Below are 18,836 nucleotides of genomic sequence, written 5' to 3'. Positions count from 1 at the left end.
GGTAATATGGCCTGTTGGGGCAGCTTTATTCTAATTCCTTTTATTTTTCGAAAGAAAAAAATTTGATGGGACTGATGTGAACTTGAGTTGTTGAACTATTCGATTCCTGCCTACGGGCTTGCAAGTTGCAAAAAAAAAAAACCTATTCGATTCCGTCTATTTAATAAAAAAAAATAATCAATTTATTTTCTAATAATTGGATTTTTTTCGGTTTGTAAAAATAAAAAAAATTGGCTTTACTTTTTTAGGCTGTTTGGCAGTCAATTTTAGTGGGAATTTTTATGGGTTTGAATCAAATGGAATTGTATTCCCAGGTAGGTGTTTGATGAATTTTATCATGTGATAGAAAGAACAGAGAAGATGAACTGAATAACAATTTTTTTATTGAAGTTATGTCTGTACAAAGGTATGACTCTTTATAACACTTTATAGCTTAATTCTCTTGTAGCCGTTGGTGGCTTGCCTAAAATATTAGATTCTGTATTTTGCCTGGGAATTAAGCTAGGTATCTAATTTGGCCTAACAGCTATATTTTTTATGCTAGTTGTATTTCCTTCCTAATTAACCTATGATGATTTTCTGAGGTTATTTCCTTATTTCTCAACACTCTTTCTCAAGTTGGGTTTGAATAAATTAATTGAACTCAACTTGTCCACACTACAACAGTCAAGGCAAACCGGTCGCTAATGCTTGCGTCGCGAATCGTTGATGCCAAAATCGGCAGCTAATGGCAAAAATCGGTCACTGATACTCTGATCGCTGAAGGCATCATCGCTGATGCTCCCCCGATGACGTCACCGGTCGCTGAATGACATCATCCCGGTCGCTGGTGACTTTTTAGTGACCGATTTTTTTTTGTCGCTGTTGGTTTTTGCTGACGTCGTGTAAAGGCATCAGCGACCGCAAAATCGGTCGCTGTTGGGGTTTTTTTTTTTTTTTTTGCAAAATATAGGTATTAACAATTAACACATAACAGAGTGTATCACTAATTCAAATATCGCATTTAGATAATAGAAATTTTACATATTAATTCTACATTAATTCATATCACATTTACATAATTCAAATTTTACTAAATAGCAGAATAATAATACCACATTATCTAAATATCACATTTTCACAATACTAATTACTTCCACATATTAATTTATATTACATATTAATTCCACATTAATTCATATCACATTTACATAAAAACCTTTGACCTGCTTTCATCTACTAGGTCAGGAAAAATAAAAAATAAAAAAAAGGCCTCACTTGTCTTTTGGTTCTCCACAGTTGCCTCCAGTTCTTCTATATATTATTGAATCTTCATTTTCATATCCGAAAAAATAGCATATTACAAAATTGAAATGTAATTAAGTAAAGTAGAGCTTGAAAAAGTTGACACGTTGGTCATCAGTTGAAGTTAGATTAAAAGTGGGGATTCTTACCTCTTACACCATTGGAATTATTATGCCACTTGTCAAATATAATCCTCCAACTCCTAAAAGCAAAAAAAAAATTAGAACTCAATAGAGAAATGGCGGAGAGGGTTTAGGGCTGCTGTTTCTTATGGTGATAGCCAATTTTAGAAATTCATCCCAAGAGTTTTAGGCCATTAGGCCTTAGCTATACTTAAATTCAGTGTCTATAAATACATATACTCTGTAATTGATTCGTTAATGAAAGATTTCAACATTCATTCCCATACTATGAACTAAACTATCTAACTTTAAGCAGAAAGCGTTGATCAAAGTATCCGAAAAGAAAAAAAAAGGAGGTCCTAGCTAATTAGAATGAAGGAAAGTTCATTTGATAACTAAGATAAAACAGATATAACAACTTAATACATATTTGGAAAGCAGCACTATATTCTCAGTCGTCAGACCCCAGCATCTACTAGCCCATTACATAATAACTATAGATTAATTAACTAACTAAACAAAATATGATCATATTACCAACACCCACAGAATTCACAGAAAACAAACACACATCATTTGCCTTCCACAACAACAATACGATCCATGACCTTGGCCACAATATCCTTGGACTCCTTCAGTAGCTCTACACTCTTCTTGAGCCGGTCCCGCTTTGTGGCAGTTGCCGGCGACTCCTCCAGCATCCTCTCTACTCCAGCCATTTCTGGTCCCACCAGCTCATTGATAAGCTCAACCTCCAGTTCCTTCTCCACCATGTTTTTGATGTTGTGCAAGATATGCAGCGCCACACAATCAACCAATCTCAGCACAATTGACTTCCAATAAGCAGTCAGCCGCATCCTTATGTCAAATGCTTGCTCAGCTACGTCAGCATGCGCCCTAAGATGTCCGACCTCAACCTTTCCAATGGCTTCTAGGGAAACCTCAGTAGGCTTCCAGTGGACTTCTATCGCCTCCATGAAGTCTCCCTTTTTTTCCATAAACTCAGTCCACCTTTTCATGTAGTCCGGGTTCGACGTATAATCGGAGCACAACTCCATCTCAATCATGTTCTTCACAAACTCTTCCGATTTGGCACTCAACCTAGTAATGAGATTTTGCACCACTCTTTGGCTTGTGGGCTGAATTTGCGGGTAGTTTTGTAGATGCCGCAACATTATCTGGATTGTGAGATCCTCCACGTAAGCCCAGACATCATTGATCAATTCATGTGGTTTGTTGGAGATCGAACCGACCTTCCTTTTCAGAAGGACACAGAAAACTGACCTAGGCAGGAAGTTGGGAAGCCATATTCCCTTGGCCTCTTCCAAAACACGTACTTCCTCCATTAGAAACAGATCATCGGTAGTCGGGCAGTTGGAAGGGAGCTGACTAGAGTAGCTCGAAAGCATCTCGTAAATACGAGCCGCTCCATGGAGGCTTTTCTCATCAGGAAACTCATCATACTCCCCTTTTATGAGTGACTTCTCTAGAGATTCTCTCAGAATTTTAAAGATGTGCAAGATTGCCTTAAGAGCATCGGTTCTATCCGACAACTTCTGAGGCATGCCATTTAGGTCAGACATGCATCTGTGAAGCTTCTCATCAATCTTCTTAACTATATCAGGCAAGCATTTTGCTATTATTGATGCCTGAATTTGAGTGAGCCTATGGGCAAGAACCGGAATACCGGTCATTCACTTGTCAATTTACGACAGCAAAGGATGCAAGTTAAATAGACGTTTCTCTTCAGCCCGAGCCTCCAAATACGTCTCATCTCCAACCCGATTTCGGACGCAAACGTAGCCAAGGCCAATGCGGACATCATCCACAGTGACCTTCTCGAGCAATCCCTCGGGAGCCTTGTCAGACTTGGTGACCACTGCTAGGGTTCTCTCCCCATGTGGGTCGACCTTTTGAGACATTCGAATAGATTCGCACGTGGGGAAGTCCACCGTTGCTGATAACACATTCAATATTATGGTTTCTTTTGGAGCAATATACCTCATGATTGTGTGAGAAATCTGCTCGTAGATGTCTTCGGGCTGACCATGAACCGGAACACGGGTAATCCCCGGGAGATCCACCAGGGTCAAATCAGGAACACCTTTCTTCTTGACAACAAGGGTAATCGGTGCATCAGAGATTCCCTTTCCTGCACCGGCAATCTCAACGGTTGCCTCGTTAATAGCCAGAGTGATGCCAGCCTCAGTTGTTTCCATGGTTTTGTTGCGATACTCAAGATGGAGCAAGGGCTCGGTGGCATTTGGATCACCTTGTAGACGCATGACCAGGGGTACCCGTGTGCAAATGCCCTGGCCACGAGGCAGGCTGATGCCAGCAAGAGACTCCAGCACGCTCGACTTGCCACTTGACTGATCACCGACTACAACTATTGTAGGGAGCTGGATACCCTCATCAGTCACTTTAAGTCGACGCAGTCGGTCTACAGCATCAAGCATGGGGCGGATGTTGTCATTGTATGATCTAACAAGAGCAGTCCACGCCATTTATTTTGTTACAGGTTGTTCACTAATTGGTGTTGCTACTGTCGTGATTGAAACTTGAAAGAAACTCTGCTGAGTTGAGTGGCGAATTATAGTTGATGATTTCCATCTTATAGCTGATGATGAGGGGGGAGGCGGAAGGTTTCTTAACCAGGTTAAGAAAAACAGAGGGGACCAGAGATTCTCTGGAAAGGATCCGATGCGAACTTTGAGACGTGCTATTATGACCTGTTGGGGCAGCTTTATTCTAATTCCTTGTATTTTTCGAAATAAAAAAGTTGATGGGACTGATGTGATCTTGAGTTATTATTGAACTATTCGATTCCTACCTACGGGCTTGCAAGTTGCAAAAAAAAAAAATATTCGATTCCGTCTATGTAATAAAAATAAAATAAATTTATTTTCTAATAATTGGATTTTTTCGGTTTCTGAAAATAAAAATATTGGCTTTACTTTTTTAGGCTGTTCGGCAGTCAATTTTAGTGGGAATTTGTATAGGTTTGAATCAAATGGAATTGTATTCCCAGGTGTTTGATGAATTTTATGATGTGATAGAAAGAACAGAGAAGACGAACTGAATAACAATTTTTTTTATTGAAGTTATGTTTGTATATAGGTATTACATGACTCTTTATTGCCTAATTCTCTTGTAGCCGTTGGTGGCTTGCCTAAATTATTAGATTCTGTATTTTGCCTAATTAAGGGAATTAACACTAGTGAAAAACCAAGAATCAGGATCGGCCTATCTGGATTGGCTATATGAAACAATTGATCCTAATAACTATCTAGATCTGTTTTTTAAAAAAAAAATCGATCCTAAACGCTATTCATATCGGTTTTTATAAACAACAGATCCTAATAAATGAACTATTATGATCAGTTGTTTGTTAGAACCGATCTAGATACTATCAGGATCGGTTTTTACAAACAGCCGATCCTAATAGTTCATTAATTAGGATCGGTTATTTGTAAAAACCGATTCTAATACTATTAGGATCGGTTGTTTATGAAACAACCGATCCTGATAGTGATATTGTATATAAATAATTTATTAATACATACAGATAAACAAATATTTTAATAAAACTATAAGATATTGTATATATAATTCAAAACAAAGTAACAATAAGAAACATGCAGGGAAAGGAAGGGTGAATAAAATAACAAAAAGAATTATTATTATTGAAAATGCAAACAAAACAAAACTATTACTACAAGGGCCAAGACATATGTAAATCACACAATAAAGAGTTATTATTTTATTTTATCTTTAGTTCTGGAAAAATGAATATTAATTAGTTGTCTGTCACGGTTTTCAAATAGATTTGTTGTCTATGCAAAAAAATAATAACTTTTTCGTTAATATATAACCTGTCCCAAATTAATTACCTATGTATGCATCCCCTCTCTTTATCTCACTAAACAAGGGCTAAATGGTTAGTCATGTACACATATACGTACTAATTTCTTATTTCTGCCCGTAATTATAAGATCATATGATCATACACAATTAATACCATGAATATAAATGTTGATTTTGCTCCATTAATTTACATTTGCTAAAGAAATATGTACATAATTAGCAGTATGTAATTAAAGGTTATATAATAGATCAAATAAAAAAAAAATGTACAATGAAACCAAGCTTGTCACCAAAAGACATCCTTTTGAAAAAAAATCACGGAAGTCTCTGGATGAATGAAAGATTTGCCAAGGCACAAACCCATGGCTGCAAATAGATCAATTGGTTTTGTATGATATATATATACGATGAGCAGCAATTAATGGACTCTTATTTTGGAAATAATCATCACAAGATGCTGTTCACTACAAGAATATATGATTGTTACAAGAGAAGAAAGAAAACATAATATCCTTGAATTTGTTGAAACATGCATGCATGCTTCGCATGTGTATTATATATACTAATATTGCATAATAATCATAAATTATCCATTTTCGCTCTCTCTTTATTATTTTAACCTTTTCCTTGATTGTGAAACTTACGATTCTCTTGCCTTTTATGTGGTAGTTGGATAGCTATAATCCACTAAGCTAGGTAGCTAATAACTTTATATCGCCTAAGTCGGTGCATATTTTCGTGATGAGCTAGGAAAAGTTTACTAGGAGTCCCCAATTTCTTAAATTAGGGCTGATGTGTCACTTTATAAGTACTATATATGATGGTCAACAAAGTTTATCAGCATATATATATATATATATACACATTCTGGTGCAACAACGTCTTCACAAGCTAATGTCTAAATTACATCAATATCTTGTGGGTTATTATATTTTATTACACTGGAAAGTTATTAATTATTATATCAGCATTTTTTACTCATCAAATTAATTATTACATCAGCATTAATTATTGAGTTAAGATTAGAAAATTCAGATTTCTAAATTTTAATAAGAACTCTGAGATTTTTTTTTTAAAATTAGTTTGGTGAACAATTAATTTATGACAAGATTGATTTATACCACATATTATATAATTTTATGAAATTAGCAAAACAAAAAATTAAATTGATCCTGAATAACTCCCTAGGGTTCTTATTTTCATTCCGCGCCTCTTATTTTTAACTTAGCGAAAATCAAACCCGCCTCTTAACTCCTCCGTCTCTCTCTCTGTCTCAGTCTCTCCCTCTTCTAGGGTTCTTATTTTCATTTCGCGCATCTCATTTTCAACTTAGCAAAAATCAAACCCGCCTCTCAACTCGTCCGTCTCTCTCTCTCAATCATGTCAAAAAAAGGCAAAAATTGACAAGGATGTGCCATCCATCTCTTCCAAGTTCATGGAATGAGATGAAGGATGATGCCCCGGCTTATGCCCTTAAATTACACTTAAGGTACATACTGTTTATTTCCTAAAATCTCTTATGTACATTTGAGCATCTTTTGTATTTTTAATTTACACTAAATTGCAGTATTATAGTTCATGGTTTCAATTTTATTTTCATTTAAGCAAGGCTTTTTGAGATTATTCTATCGGCGGTGAAGAGGTACACTTTGAGGTATGCTAGCTAGGTTTTCCTTGTCTTTCAATTTAAATAATACATGTATCGAAGATGCACAAGCAAGCAATTAATGATATAAATATTTGTTCAGATTTTGAAGTTTGCACTGGTGGAGATGATAAAGAGGGAGTGCCATACATGTGGCTGAATTTTATTTTGCTATTGCACCAAATTTCTTCAACTATTGTACTTCTTTTTGTGTTTCATGAATTTTATTTTGTGTTCTTAATTGGTTTTGAGCTCCAATAAATCAATGGTAAATAAAAAAAATATTTTATGCTGGCCAGCAAATATATATGGAAGCTGGCCAAATAAAAAAAATATTTTTTTTAGATCCAATATAACATCAGGATCGGTTGTTTCAAACAACTGATCCTGATAACTATCAAGATCAGTTGTTTCAAACAACCGATCCTGATAGTTATACTATCAGGATTGGTTATTTAACCGATCTAGATTAGTGTAGTATCAGTATCGCCTTCATCAGGATCGATTGTATTCCGATACTAATATGCGTATATAACCGACCCGATTGCATATTTTCCACTAGTGTAAGCTAGGTACCTAATTTGGCCTAACAGCTATATTTTTTATACGAGTTGTATTTCCTTTCTAAATAACCTATGATGATTTTATGAGGTAATTTCCTTATTTCTCAAGACTCTCTCTCAAGTTGGATTCGAATAAATTAAATAAATCCAACTTGTCCACACTAAACAGATCAAGGTAAACCGGTCGCTAATGCTCGCATCGCCAGTCGCTGAGGCCAAAAATGGCCACTGATGGCAAAAATCGGTCACTGATACCCCGATCGCTGAAGGCATTGTCGCTGATTCTCGCCTGATGACGTTATTGGTCATTAAATGACATCATCCTGGTCGCTAGTGACTTTTCAGCAACGGATTTTTTTTATCGCTGTTGGTTTTTGCTAACGTCATGTAAAGGCATCAACGACCGCAAAACCAGTCGCTGATACCTAAAAACCGATCGCTGTTGGTTTTTTTTGTTGTTGCAAAATATAGGTATTAACTATTAACACATTACAGAGTGCATCACTAATTCAAATATCACATTTAGATAATATAAATTTTACATATTAATTCCACATTAATTCATATCACATTTACATAATTCAAATTTAACTAAATAACATAATAATAATACCACATTATCTCAATATCACATTTCACAATACTAATTAATTCCACATTAATTCATATCACATTTACATAAAAACATTTGACCTGCTTTCACCTACTAGGTCAGGAAAAATAAAAAAATAAAAAAGGCCTTGCTTGCCTTTTGGTTCTCCACAGTTGCCTCCAGTTCTTCTATAACAAGAAAAGTGTGAATTGTATTGATTCCTTGGTTCTTTTGGGCCTTTATAAGCATCACAAATTACATCTGTAACCCTATTCTTTCTTATAAAGGCTTTCTTACCAAAAAGGACCCTATAACATCTGTTAATGCGATAAACATACATTAAATCTAAACATTCCCCCTCAAGATGAGCAAAAGATATCCATCAAGCTCATCTTGTCACAAAACCTATTTAGATCTATTGAGCTAAGTCCTTTGGTGAGACAGTCAGCTACTTGATCTCTAGTAGCTACATGACTCAGCTCCAATAGTCCATTTTCTAGTTTTTCCTTTATGAAGAACCTATCGATCTCCACATGCTTGGTTCTGTCAAGCTGCACAGGATTGTTGGCAATGCTGATTGCTGACTTGCTATCACACCACAATTTTATTTGAGCTCCATGATTCACCTTGAGCTCTTCTAACAACCTCTTCAACCACACCATCTCAGCAACTCCCAATGCCATAGCCCTGTACTCGGCTTCTGCTGTCGATCTCGAAACAACTGGCTGCTTCTTGCTCTTCCAGGAGACCAAGTTGCCCCCTACGAACATGCAGTAGATAGATGTGGACCTCCTGTCATCTTGGCAACTAACCCAGTTAGAGTCACAATAGCCCTTAATGTTCATGTGTTCATTCTGCCTGAAAACCAAGCCCTTCCCCGGTGCACTCTTCAGGTACCTCAGGATGTGATACACTGCATCCATATGGTCCTTCCTAGCGTCATGCATGTAACGGCTCACCATGCTCACTGCAAATGAGATATCGGGACGAGTATGTGTCAAATAGATCAATCTGCCTACCAGTCTCTGGTACCTCTCACGATCAACCTGTTTTCTTGCCTCTGCACTCATCTTAGCCTTCACATCAATTGGAGAAACTGCAGGTCTACACCCCAACATGCCTGTCTCAGTGAGTAGGTCTAGCACATACTTCCTTTGGGACAGAACAATCCCTTCGGGGGCACGGGCCACCTCAATGCCGAGAAAGTATCTAAGTCGCCCCAAGTCCTTTACCTCAAACTCCTTGCCCAATCTCACTCCTTGCCCAGAATCAACTATCCACTCGGCTGATCTAGTGGTAGGAATAGAGGCAAGAGCGAGTGAATCATAAGTACCTGTGGCTGACTGAGCAAACAGAGCAAAGTTACCCTTTGATGCAGATGAGGTGGATGCACTATCTCCCACACTTACTGCCTTCTGCTTCCTCAGCATCTGAGAGAACCCACCCAAGAGTGCCTGATCCTCCTCGGTGAGATCCCCACCAGCTTCTTCTTCCTCCTCTGCAATCATCAGATGTGCCCGATTGCCTCCTCTTCCACCTCTCCGACCTCCACGGCCGCGACCACGACTCTCAAACTGCCCCCTCCCACCTGTGTCTCTCTCCTTGGGTGGCTTAGGGCAAGCTTGCTTCAGGTGACCTACCTCACCACAGTTGTAGCACTATCGAGTCTCGCCTCTGTACCTTGTGTTACCTGAGTTGGAGACTGCTAGAGCTGACTTCACCTGTGGAAGTCCTCCTGTTCCAGCATGCAGTCCAATCCGGCTCTCCTCCTGTATCATAGCCAAGATCGTCTCATCCAGTGAGGGAATCTTTGACTGAGCTAGTAGCACCGCACACCTTGGCTCAAATGCCGGGTTCAACCCCCTCATAAAGTGCATAGTCCTCCTCTGGACTCTATCATCTCCTTTCTTGCACTCGGGGTCCTTGCAGCACGTGGGTGGTGAGAAATAATCATAGTTTGCCCACAGTCGCTCCAGTTCTACGGCATACTCCTGGATGGATCTCTCTCTCTGTGCCACTACCTCTATCTCCCGCGCGATCTGGAATACCCTCAAGTTGTTGTCGGCTCCTGCATAGATCCTCTGCAGCTTCCCCCAGACATCACTCACGGCCTCTATGCCATCCACCGTGACAGCGATAGACGGGACCATCGAGTTCAGAAGCCAGGTATGCAGCAGGTTATGAGTAGTCTTCCACTCATTGTGCTCAACCGAGTCCTTCACTAGTTCCCTATTCTCACCTGTCAGATACGCCTCCAGGTTCCTTCCTGATAGAGCCCTCTAAACCCGACGCGACCAGCTCAAATACGTGGCTGATCCATCAAGTTTTAGCTCCACATTCTGAAGATCTAGCTTGACCTGCACCAGAGCAGGTGCTGAGACAGCCACTCATTGTGCTCAACCGAGTCCTTCACTGGTTCCCTATTCTCACCTGTCAGATACGCCTCCAGGTTCCTTCCTGATAGAGCCCTCTAAACCCGACGCGACCAGCTCAAATACGTGGCTGATCCATCAAGTTTTAGCTCCACATTCTGAAGATCTAGCTTGACCTGCACCAGAGCAGGTGCTGAGACTGCAGTCTTGGTCAAGGCACTAGCTCCCTGTATGAGCCCAACCAAGACCTTCAGAGCCTTAGATTGATCTTGCCCAGACACTCCAATCTCGTACCTCCCGTGCCATCTCCTGACATCCTCAAATACCTTCCTCCTCTTCCAAACCCGATCTTGCACCCTTTAGATCTAGGTTTTCATCAACTCCCCATTTCTTCCTTTTTCTTTTGACCCGATCTTGATTTAGCACATCAAGACTCGAGCTCGAACCCGATCAAATCCGTATCTCGGGTATCGTGGGCTAAAGGCCCCCCACGCTGGCCAAATCACACAAAAAAACAACCCCTTACCTAGTTCGGCCGGCTAGAAGGAAGAAAAACCGACTTAGAAAGAGAGAGAGAAGGGTTGTTCGATTTTTGAAGAAGAGAGGCGGAGCTAGGTGGTCGGACTAAGGGGCCAGTGACCGGAGGTGGTGGTTGGCGGAGCTAGACAAGGTGGTTCTGACCTAAGCGGAGCAGATCAGACCATCCCATTGGAGGCAGAGGCTGGGCGGAGCAGATCTGAGTGGCGGCGGTGGAGCTCGGCCAGCACTTAGCGGGGTCAAGTGACCCGCCTCCAGGCGCGGCGGAGCTCAGGCGGTCGTTGCTGGCTGTGTGGCTGGGCGGAGCTCCTTCCTTCTCTAGAAGATCAGGTTTGGCGATACTGTAGCTACAGTAAAATCGGAGAAAAAATGGAGAAAAATAGAAAAACGGTTAGGGTTTAACTTGGCTCTGATACCAACAAGAAAAATAGTTCAAAAAATGAATGTAGATTCCTTGGTTCTCTTGGGCCTTTATAAGCATCACAAATTACATCCGTAACCCTATTCTTTCTTATAAAGGCTTTCTTACCAAAAGGACCCTATAACTTCTATTAATGCGATAAACATACATTAAATCTCAACACTATATATTATTGAATCTTCATTTTCATGTCCGAAAAAATAGCATATTACAAAACTGAAATGTAATTAAGTAAACAGCTTAAGAACTTAAAAAAGTTGACACGTTGGTCATCAGTTGAAATTAGATTAAAAGTGGGGATTCTTACCAATAACACCATTGGAATTATCATGCCACTTATCAAGTATAATCCTCCAACTCCTAAAAGCAAAAAGATTTTTAGAACTCAATAGAGAAATGGCGGAGAGGGTTTAGGGCTGCTGTTTCTTATGTTGATAGCCAACTATAGAAATTCATTTCAAGAGCTTTACTAAGTCAAATTTCATTTTCTTTATATGAAAATTCTCAGGACATGGTGTTCTATATGCTGGTAAAGTTTCATAAATTGTGGGGCTTCCTAGCTATATTAAACAGTAGCCTAAACACAGGGATAAACTAGGAACAGTGCTGTCATTTTTGCTATTTTTTTCTCATTTCAAAGACTGAACTTCAAAAATTCATTAAAAAGAGCATAACAATCCAAATTGATCAAAATTTGAGTCTAAACTGCATGAAATTAAATCCTCTGTCTGTCTTTCATATTTATTTTACCAGAATCAGAGTTTACTTTCTTTGATTTGCTAGTTTTAAACAGAAGGGTATTTTTGACCCTTTTTTTTTATGACAATTGAGACTTTAGTAGGCTTCATCACTAATACCATACAAGACTACCTACACAACTCCAGTATTAAGCATTCAATGTCCATGTCCAAAATTTGCCTCAAGATAACCTTTCTACAGGTTCATTTCAATAAAATAGACCAAGGAAGTACATTTCAATCTGAATTTACCTCGTGTTCATTGTTGTCTCTTTCATGTTCTGTAGTTCGATGCAAATCCTAGTAATCTTTCTTATGCTTAACAAGGAAGCTTTCTAGCTCGATCCTTGATACTTTCAAGCTGAAATAAATGGACAAACTCAAACTTATATTCACTAAACAAAGAAGTATTCATGATAAATTCAGAACATATTGTCGATGAGAATGTGACAAAGACTAAATCACAACATAAAAAAGGTGAAATTTCTACCATTCGGAATATAGTGTGTGATCTGCTGCTACAGAGGTTCATGTTAGTCTCTCCTATGTGCCGATGGGCTGAATCAAAAATAAAACCCAAAGGTGCAATCGGATAAAACATCAAAAAAGACTTGGAAAGATAGTAACAAAGGATTTTCCACTCAGAATGTAAATGCAATTGAAATGTACGTAAGATATCCACTGTTATGAACTATTTTGAGTTTCTCCCTTTTGAGATTGATTTGTTACAAAGAATGTGGAAGAATGCTATGAACAATTATGAATTATTATAGCAAATAAGATTAAATATCAAGAGAAAATTACAGAATTATAGAGAATGCAGGGTTGGTTATCCACTGTTATGAACTATTTTGAGTTTCTCCCAAATAATGAAGGGTTGGTTATTCTCACAAACTTCTATAAAATTTAGGGAATGCAGAAATTGTAGGGAAAGAAACTAAAGCTGAGTTAATACGGTACAATACCTCAATATTCTCATGAATTTCGAGCTTTCTGTGCTCTGGTGCTAAGAGGTCATTTATTTCTTCATTATATATTTTCATATACATCAGCAAAATAAATAAATAAATAAAAAAGGGATCTTTTGTAGATGTAAGTCTGTTACTTAATGTGAAAACTAAAACCAAGAACAATTGACACATTAATTAACATTTCTAGAATAAACATTTGTCCTTCATTCAAGGGTATTCCTGTCAATTGGTAGACTAGAATGTGAAATATGTACATTTTCTAGAGGATTCATTTCAAAATTCCAAAATAAAAATAAATAAAATAACGGACCTCTTGAATTGTATGAAATAGGTCTTGGATAGCTAGGGGGATTATTCCTGGCTCGGCATATATGAGACCCCTTCATATATAGTATGTGTTTTTACCACTGCTGGTTTGCCCGTATGCAAAAACGGTACCTGTATGTCATCATCCAAAGACAACAAATCAGAACCGCAAAGAGACCCAAACACAGTCTATGCCGAAAGGTTCAAACCATATATTATAACAAAAATTCACAAACAGACTATTATTTTGGCATAATTAAGAAGAAAGGTTCAAACCACACACAATTAATTAAGAACCAAAAACAAATTTATTAATGCTATAAAATCAAGTCAATGGAGGAAGCATTGTTCTACGGTTACTCATATTTTGCCATCGTTACATAATTCATTCATCATAGTTCATCAAACCACTCACTCTCAACGTAAAGGACTTTAACAAATTGAACAACATCTCATACTAAATGGACTTAGAGTTACCTAATAATTTGAACAAGATCTCATACTAAAGAGACTTTCAATCTTACAATATCTAATACATACACATGCTGTGAGCCTGTGAAATAGAACAAGATCACCAAATCAGCTTTGTCATTAAAATTTTTAATATTAAATCAATAACGTGACAAAGTTCAGATCTGTGCTTTACTGGTAAATGGTAATAGCTTCTAAAACTGCAATAGGACAAAATTCAGGTACTTCACTAGCAACGATTTGGTATTGTAAACGATCCAATAAAAAAAATTAAGTTCAGTTTGGTTGAGTTGTTTTCTGTGATCTTAATAGTGGCGACAAAATCAAATTATTTGCTTTCTGCGACAAAATGAAAATTAAGTTCAATCGCAATGATTTGATTTGCTTTCTGTGATCTTAAAAGGCAAAATTCAATATTAGAGTCAACTCTCTAATTTAACTTGCAAACTGTCACACCCCGGAACAACCCGCCACATATTTCTACGTAAGGCGTATGCACATCACATACATTATCAATAAAAATATAAATAAGCCACATTTATATCATAGTCAAACGAATTTAACAAACGATCATGGCGGACATGGCTAGTAACACAAGCACTGCCATGCCTGCTCAATGTATCAATTATTGAATTATGGAAAACAAAACTAAACAACATGTGGCAATTTATCAATCATAAGTCTTCCCGCTCAGCCTCACTCTTGTCCTTACTCGAATCCTTCCTCTTCATTACCTGGAACCCACATAAAAGTGGAACGGGTGAGAGATCGAACCTTCTCTCAGTGCGGGATTTAGTTCCAGCCCAGAGCTTATAAAACCTTTACTTACATTCACAAATATGATAAGAAAATAAAATGCGTATGCTTCTTCTAATGCAATGCATATTCTACCATTACTTACTACTTTCATTTATTTAAAGAAAAATCCGTTAATCTTGTTCGTTTGCCTCACTAGACGGTGAATTCATATGCCGCTAGGTCTTGGCGTGATAGGACCGCTTCCGCCTACAATCACGTCCGTGAAAGGACCGCTTGCGCCTACGATCACGTCCGTGAAGGGACCACATCAGCCTACAATCACATCCGTGATAGGACCACTTTCGCCTACAGTCACGTTAACGAGGGGTCCAGTCGAAACTAAACCCAATGTATACATCCCAATATGCAAGCATATTGGCCCCTGTTCAATTACCATATTCGTTATTTTTCAAAAACACATTTATTCAATCACACAGTTCATGCTATACTCAACACATCCTATTCATGCAAGTCCATTAGTCAATATATGAATCCTATCATTTCATGCAAGTTATTTGTGTCTATTCAAGTCACACAAATGGTTCGACAACAACATGCATAAATCCAACTAATGCAATAATAATAAACAATTGAATGACAATAAGAAAGTAAAATAGTTTTATAAAGTCTAGGAAACCCGCACCTGTTATTTAAGTAGGTTCCTGGTCATCTCTTACGTCACTTAAATCTTCAAACGTCGAATCTAGATGATTAAACATATATCTATTTAGGAATATTTACTTGTTCTCATATCCTAAAATTTATGAATACTTTCTTTTTATATATTAACATGTTTATTATTTCTTATTCTTAACTTCACTTGATGTATTCACTAATTAAGTATATAGTAGATTTGAGACTCTAAAATAGTAATCTAAATTTATCATAGGACAAATTAGTATAAACTATGTGCTGGGATTTTTATTTTTAAATAAAGAAATTCATAAATTTATATTTGCTAAAATATATTTTTAAGACAAAGATATCTATATTTTATATTTGCTGAAAAATAGTTTCTAAATCTATAAAATAATAGTGAGTAATTAATATATATAGACTATAAAGGATATCTCTACTTTAGACTTTAGACTTCGTTATGAATATAAATACAAATCAAAATATCTTATTTGTTTTATTCCATAAACAAAACGGTTCGGATCAAAATTATTAAAATGCTAAAAATGACAACTAGTCTTTGAAATCAGATCTTGATTAGTTGATGCAAGGAACAAGCTATAATCAATTATAAGTTATAATCAATTATGTGTCAAACTAGCTATATGATTAGAAGTAAATATTAAATTGAAGAGAATAATTTAATATTTTAATATACTAAAAATTATTTCAGGTTAATTATAATATAAAGAAAAGAAATCATAAACTCTTGAAATCTAAGAACAATACTTTATTATAACCAACATCTACTTATTGTATCCATAATAAATCAATCGTTTAAAGTACCTTAAAGCAGAAGACCATAGAGGGAAACTTTCATCCAATTTCGAATTTGTAAGATTTTTGGATTTTTCCTTGGTTCGGCTGCGAAGGAACAAAGATAGATAGATGGGAAATGGTTTTGCATATTTAAAAGAGGAAGCAGCGATGAATAATTTAAACAAGAGAGGGATGGGACGGTTTAGGCAAGAGGTGCGTTGATTAAAATTAATTGGATTGTGGGTTTTATCAGAGCAAAGATTTAGGAGTTATATTTGGTATAAGATTCAATATTTGGATGGAGTTATAATATTTCCTACTGAGGTGTATTTATAACCGGCCATTAGGTGGCTCTGTTAGTCGTGACTATAGCACTAGTTTATTTCTATATATATGGTATCCTTAATGAAGTGTATTTGTTAATGAGTATTTTGTTTTGTACGTTTTTATTTTTATTTTTTAATATACATAACATTGTTCAAAGTAAATGAAAATTGTCTTATTTCTATTATATTTTATTTATATATACTATATTTCATAACATCGTTTTCCTTTATTTTGTATACATTTGTGACTTAATTTAGTATTTCAATTACGTTGCAATATATTTATTAGTAAACTAAGATTCATATTGATTCACAATTATATTTATCCCTTAATTTACAAGGCGTTACATCATTCCCCTCTTAAAAAGAATTTTGTCCTCAAAATTCAAATATTTAATTGAATTACTTTTACTAACTGTGACAGAATGCTACACATAGTTTCTTTGATTTAAGTGGCAGCTCCATTGAACTAACATTTGTCAAACTATTTATCTCTGAAGTAGTTGTTTGGTGTCTAAGGCTTTCATGGAAATTTTTTTTTCATACACTAACGTCTCATTTTAAGCTTGAGTTAGAATGGTCGATGATGTAGGATGAGTACGAGAATATATAGTTACTGTTGTGAGCCATAGAAGAGTAGATGTACTTTATCCTGGTTGGGCAAATGGTTTCTATGTGCTTTAATATTTTGAAAGATTCAACATATCTAGGGTTTCGTTTTCTCGTGACTCTGAAATGCCGTACTTACTTCCTGGATATCCATTTAGATGCACGTGATCTCCTGTCTTGAATTATAGGGGCCGTCTCCTGACATTTGCGTACTTTTTCTATCGATCGCGAGTGCTTTCTCGTTCTTTGAGTCGGATTGGATTTTAATAAACCATAATTAATTAACATTACTATTTGGTGCTATTTACAAAATTCTGTTTTATGCAGTTTTAATTTTTGTTCTTGAAAATAAACATACCTAGACTTAAAGGTTCAGAATTTGAGAAAATTTACTCCATAATAATCATAGGATTTTCTGTTATGGTTCAATCACGACTGATTTCAACTTAATCGGAATTTTCAGTGAGGTGGAATCATTAAAATAGTCGACAGAGGTTTGCAGTTTCTGAACAACACTGTTTATTGACTTTAGAATTTTATGCTGAATTTTACGTTAGGAATTTGGGATAACTTTGTAGACAAAAATTGTAGATATTAAAGTTAACTTTTCAGATATTAAATTTCATGCAAATTTAATCGCACATGTGATTCTAACCCAAGATGCATATTAGATCGATTTCTTGTTTGGACTCTTCTTTTACAAAGTGTTTAAACTTTTTAATATTAATTTGTATAAAAATCTTATTCAAATAAGTTCTAAAATGTATCTAATCGTGATGAAGTGTTACATAAATAGTTGTTACATTTTCTTGGGATGATTTATGATAAAAACTAAAAAAAATTGACGTGAGGGAACGTTGCACAAACACAAATCAAATAAAATTAATCAAACAAGCATTGAAAACAACCTCAATTTCAGCACAGAAGTCTCTTGATTTCGGAGGTGCGAACGAGCCTGGATGGTAAGAAGAGAAACAGAGAGAGAGTGCAAACGGTGCGGCGATCAACGGTAACAGGCGGCGGCAACGCTTTTCTTCACGATGGAGGTGAGCGGAGGAGAGAGGGAACCCTAGCGGCGCCTGGTGCTGTGCGACGCGAGATAGAGGTGAGCGGAGGAGAGATGCGATCAATTTTGGAGAAGGGTTTGGGGTTCCGATCCTATGTCGTTTTGAAGAAGGGTTTTGGCGCCAAAAATAGAAAATTGGTTATTTGTCACTCCAAGATTTTTAAATTTTAAAACTGTTACTCCGAAATTAGAAATCATTCTAATACCACTCTAAATTTAGTTAATTTTTAATTTTGTCAATCCAAATAATTAATGACTAAAATATCTTCTTATGGACTCTTCCTCTCCATTTGACTCCCATGGCCGATCGCCACCATCTCCTCCACTGTCCTCCCTCTCCCCTCTTGCCGCTCCATTCAAGCCTGCTCCAAATAATTTATTACTCAAGTACAGTTAATTTGGTAATTAAAACCAAAATCAAGCCTACTTGGCCTCAATTTTGCAAGTATCCGTAGCTTGAACCAATTTTGATTCTGTTCAACTCTTAAATTTCCGACAATAATTCTTTTGATCCCGAGTTACTCCCAAATATGCCTGGGTCTATACCAGCGTGTGCATATTTTCTTATACCATGGTAAAAATGTCAATGGCAGGGTACTGGTTGTTGATGGAGCGGGGAGCATGAGGTGTGCCATATTGGGCGGGAACCTGGTACAAAGGCCCAGAACAACGGCTGGGCTGGTATTGTGGCTAATGGGTGCGTAAGGGATGTCGA

The 18,836-nt window shown here is 36.9% G+C and overlaps 1 protein-coding gene and 1 pseudogene across 1 annotated transcript; both read right to left on the bottom strand.

Moving 5' to 3' along the window:
• Positions 1 to 1,779: 1,779 nt before the first annotated feature.
• LOC144566763 (dynamin-related protein 4C pseudogene) lies at positions 1,780 to 4,015 on the bottom strand (annotated as a pseudogene).
• A 5,711-nt stretch (positions 4,016 to 9,726) lies between these two features.
• On the bottom strand, positions 9,727 to 10,451 carry LOC144566765 (uncharacterized). Its single transcript, XM_078316792.1, has one exon. The coding sequence runs from the start codon at positions 10,221 to 10,223 to the stop codon at positions 9,732 to 9,734; it is 492 nt and encodes a 163-aa protein (XP_078172918.1). The 5' UTR covers positions 10,224 to 10,451; the 3' UTR covers positions 9,727 to 9,731.
• Positions 10,452 to 18,836: the final 8,385 nt, after the last annotated feature.

The sequence above is a fragment of the Carex rostrata genome, chromosome 15 (genome assembly GCF_964058835.1).
Source record: "Carex rostrata chromosome 15, lpCarRost1.2, whole genome shotgun sequence".
Taxonomy (NCBI): Eukaryota; Viridiplantae; Streptophyta; class Magnoliopsida; order Poales; family Cyperaceae; genus Carex; species Carex rostrata.
Note: the sequence above shows the minus strand (reverse complement) of the source record. Positions and strands in the feature narration are given on the sequence as shown.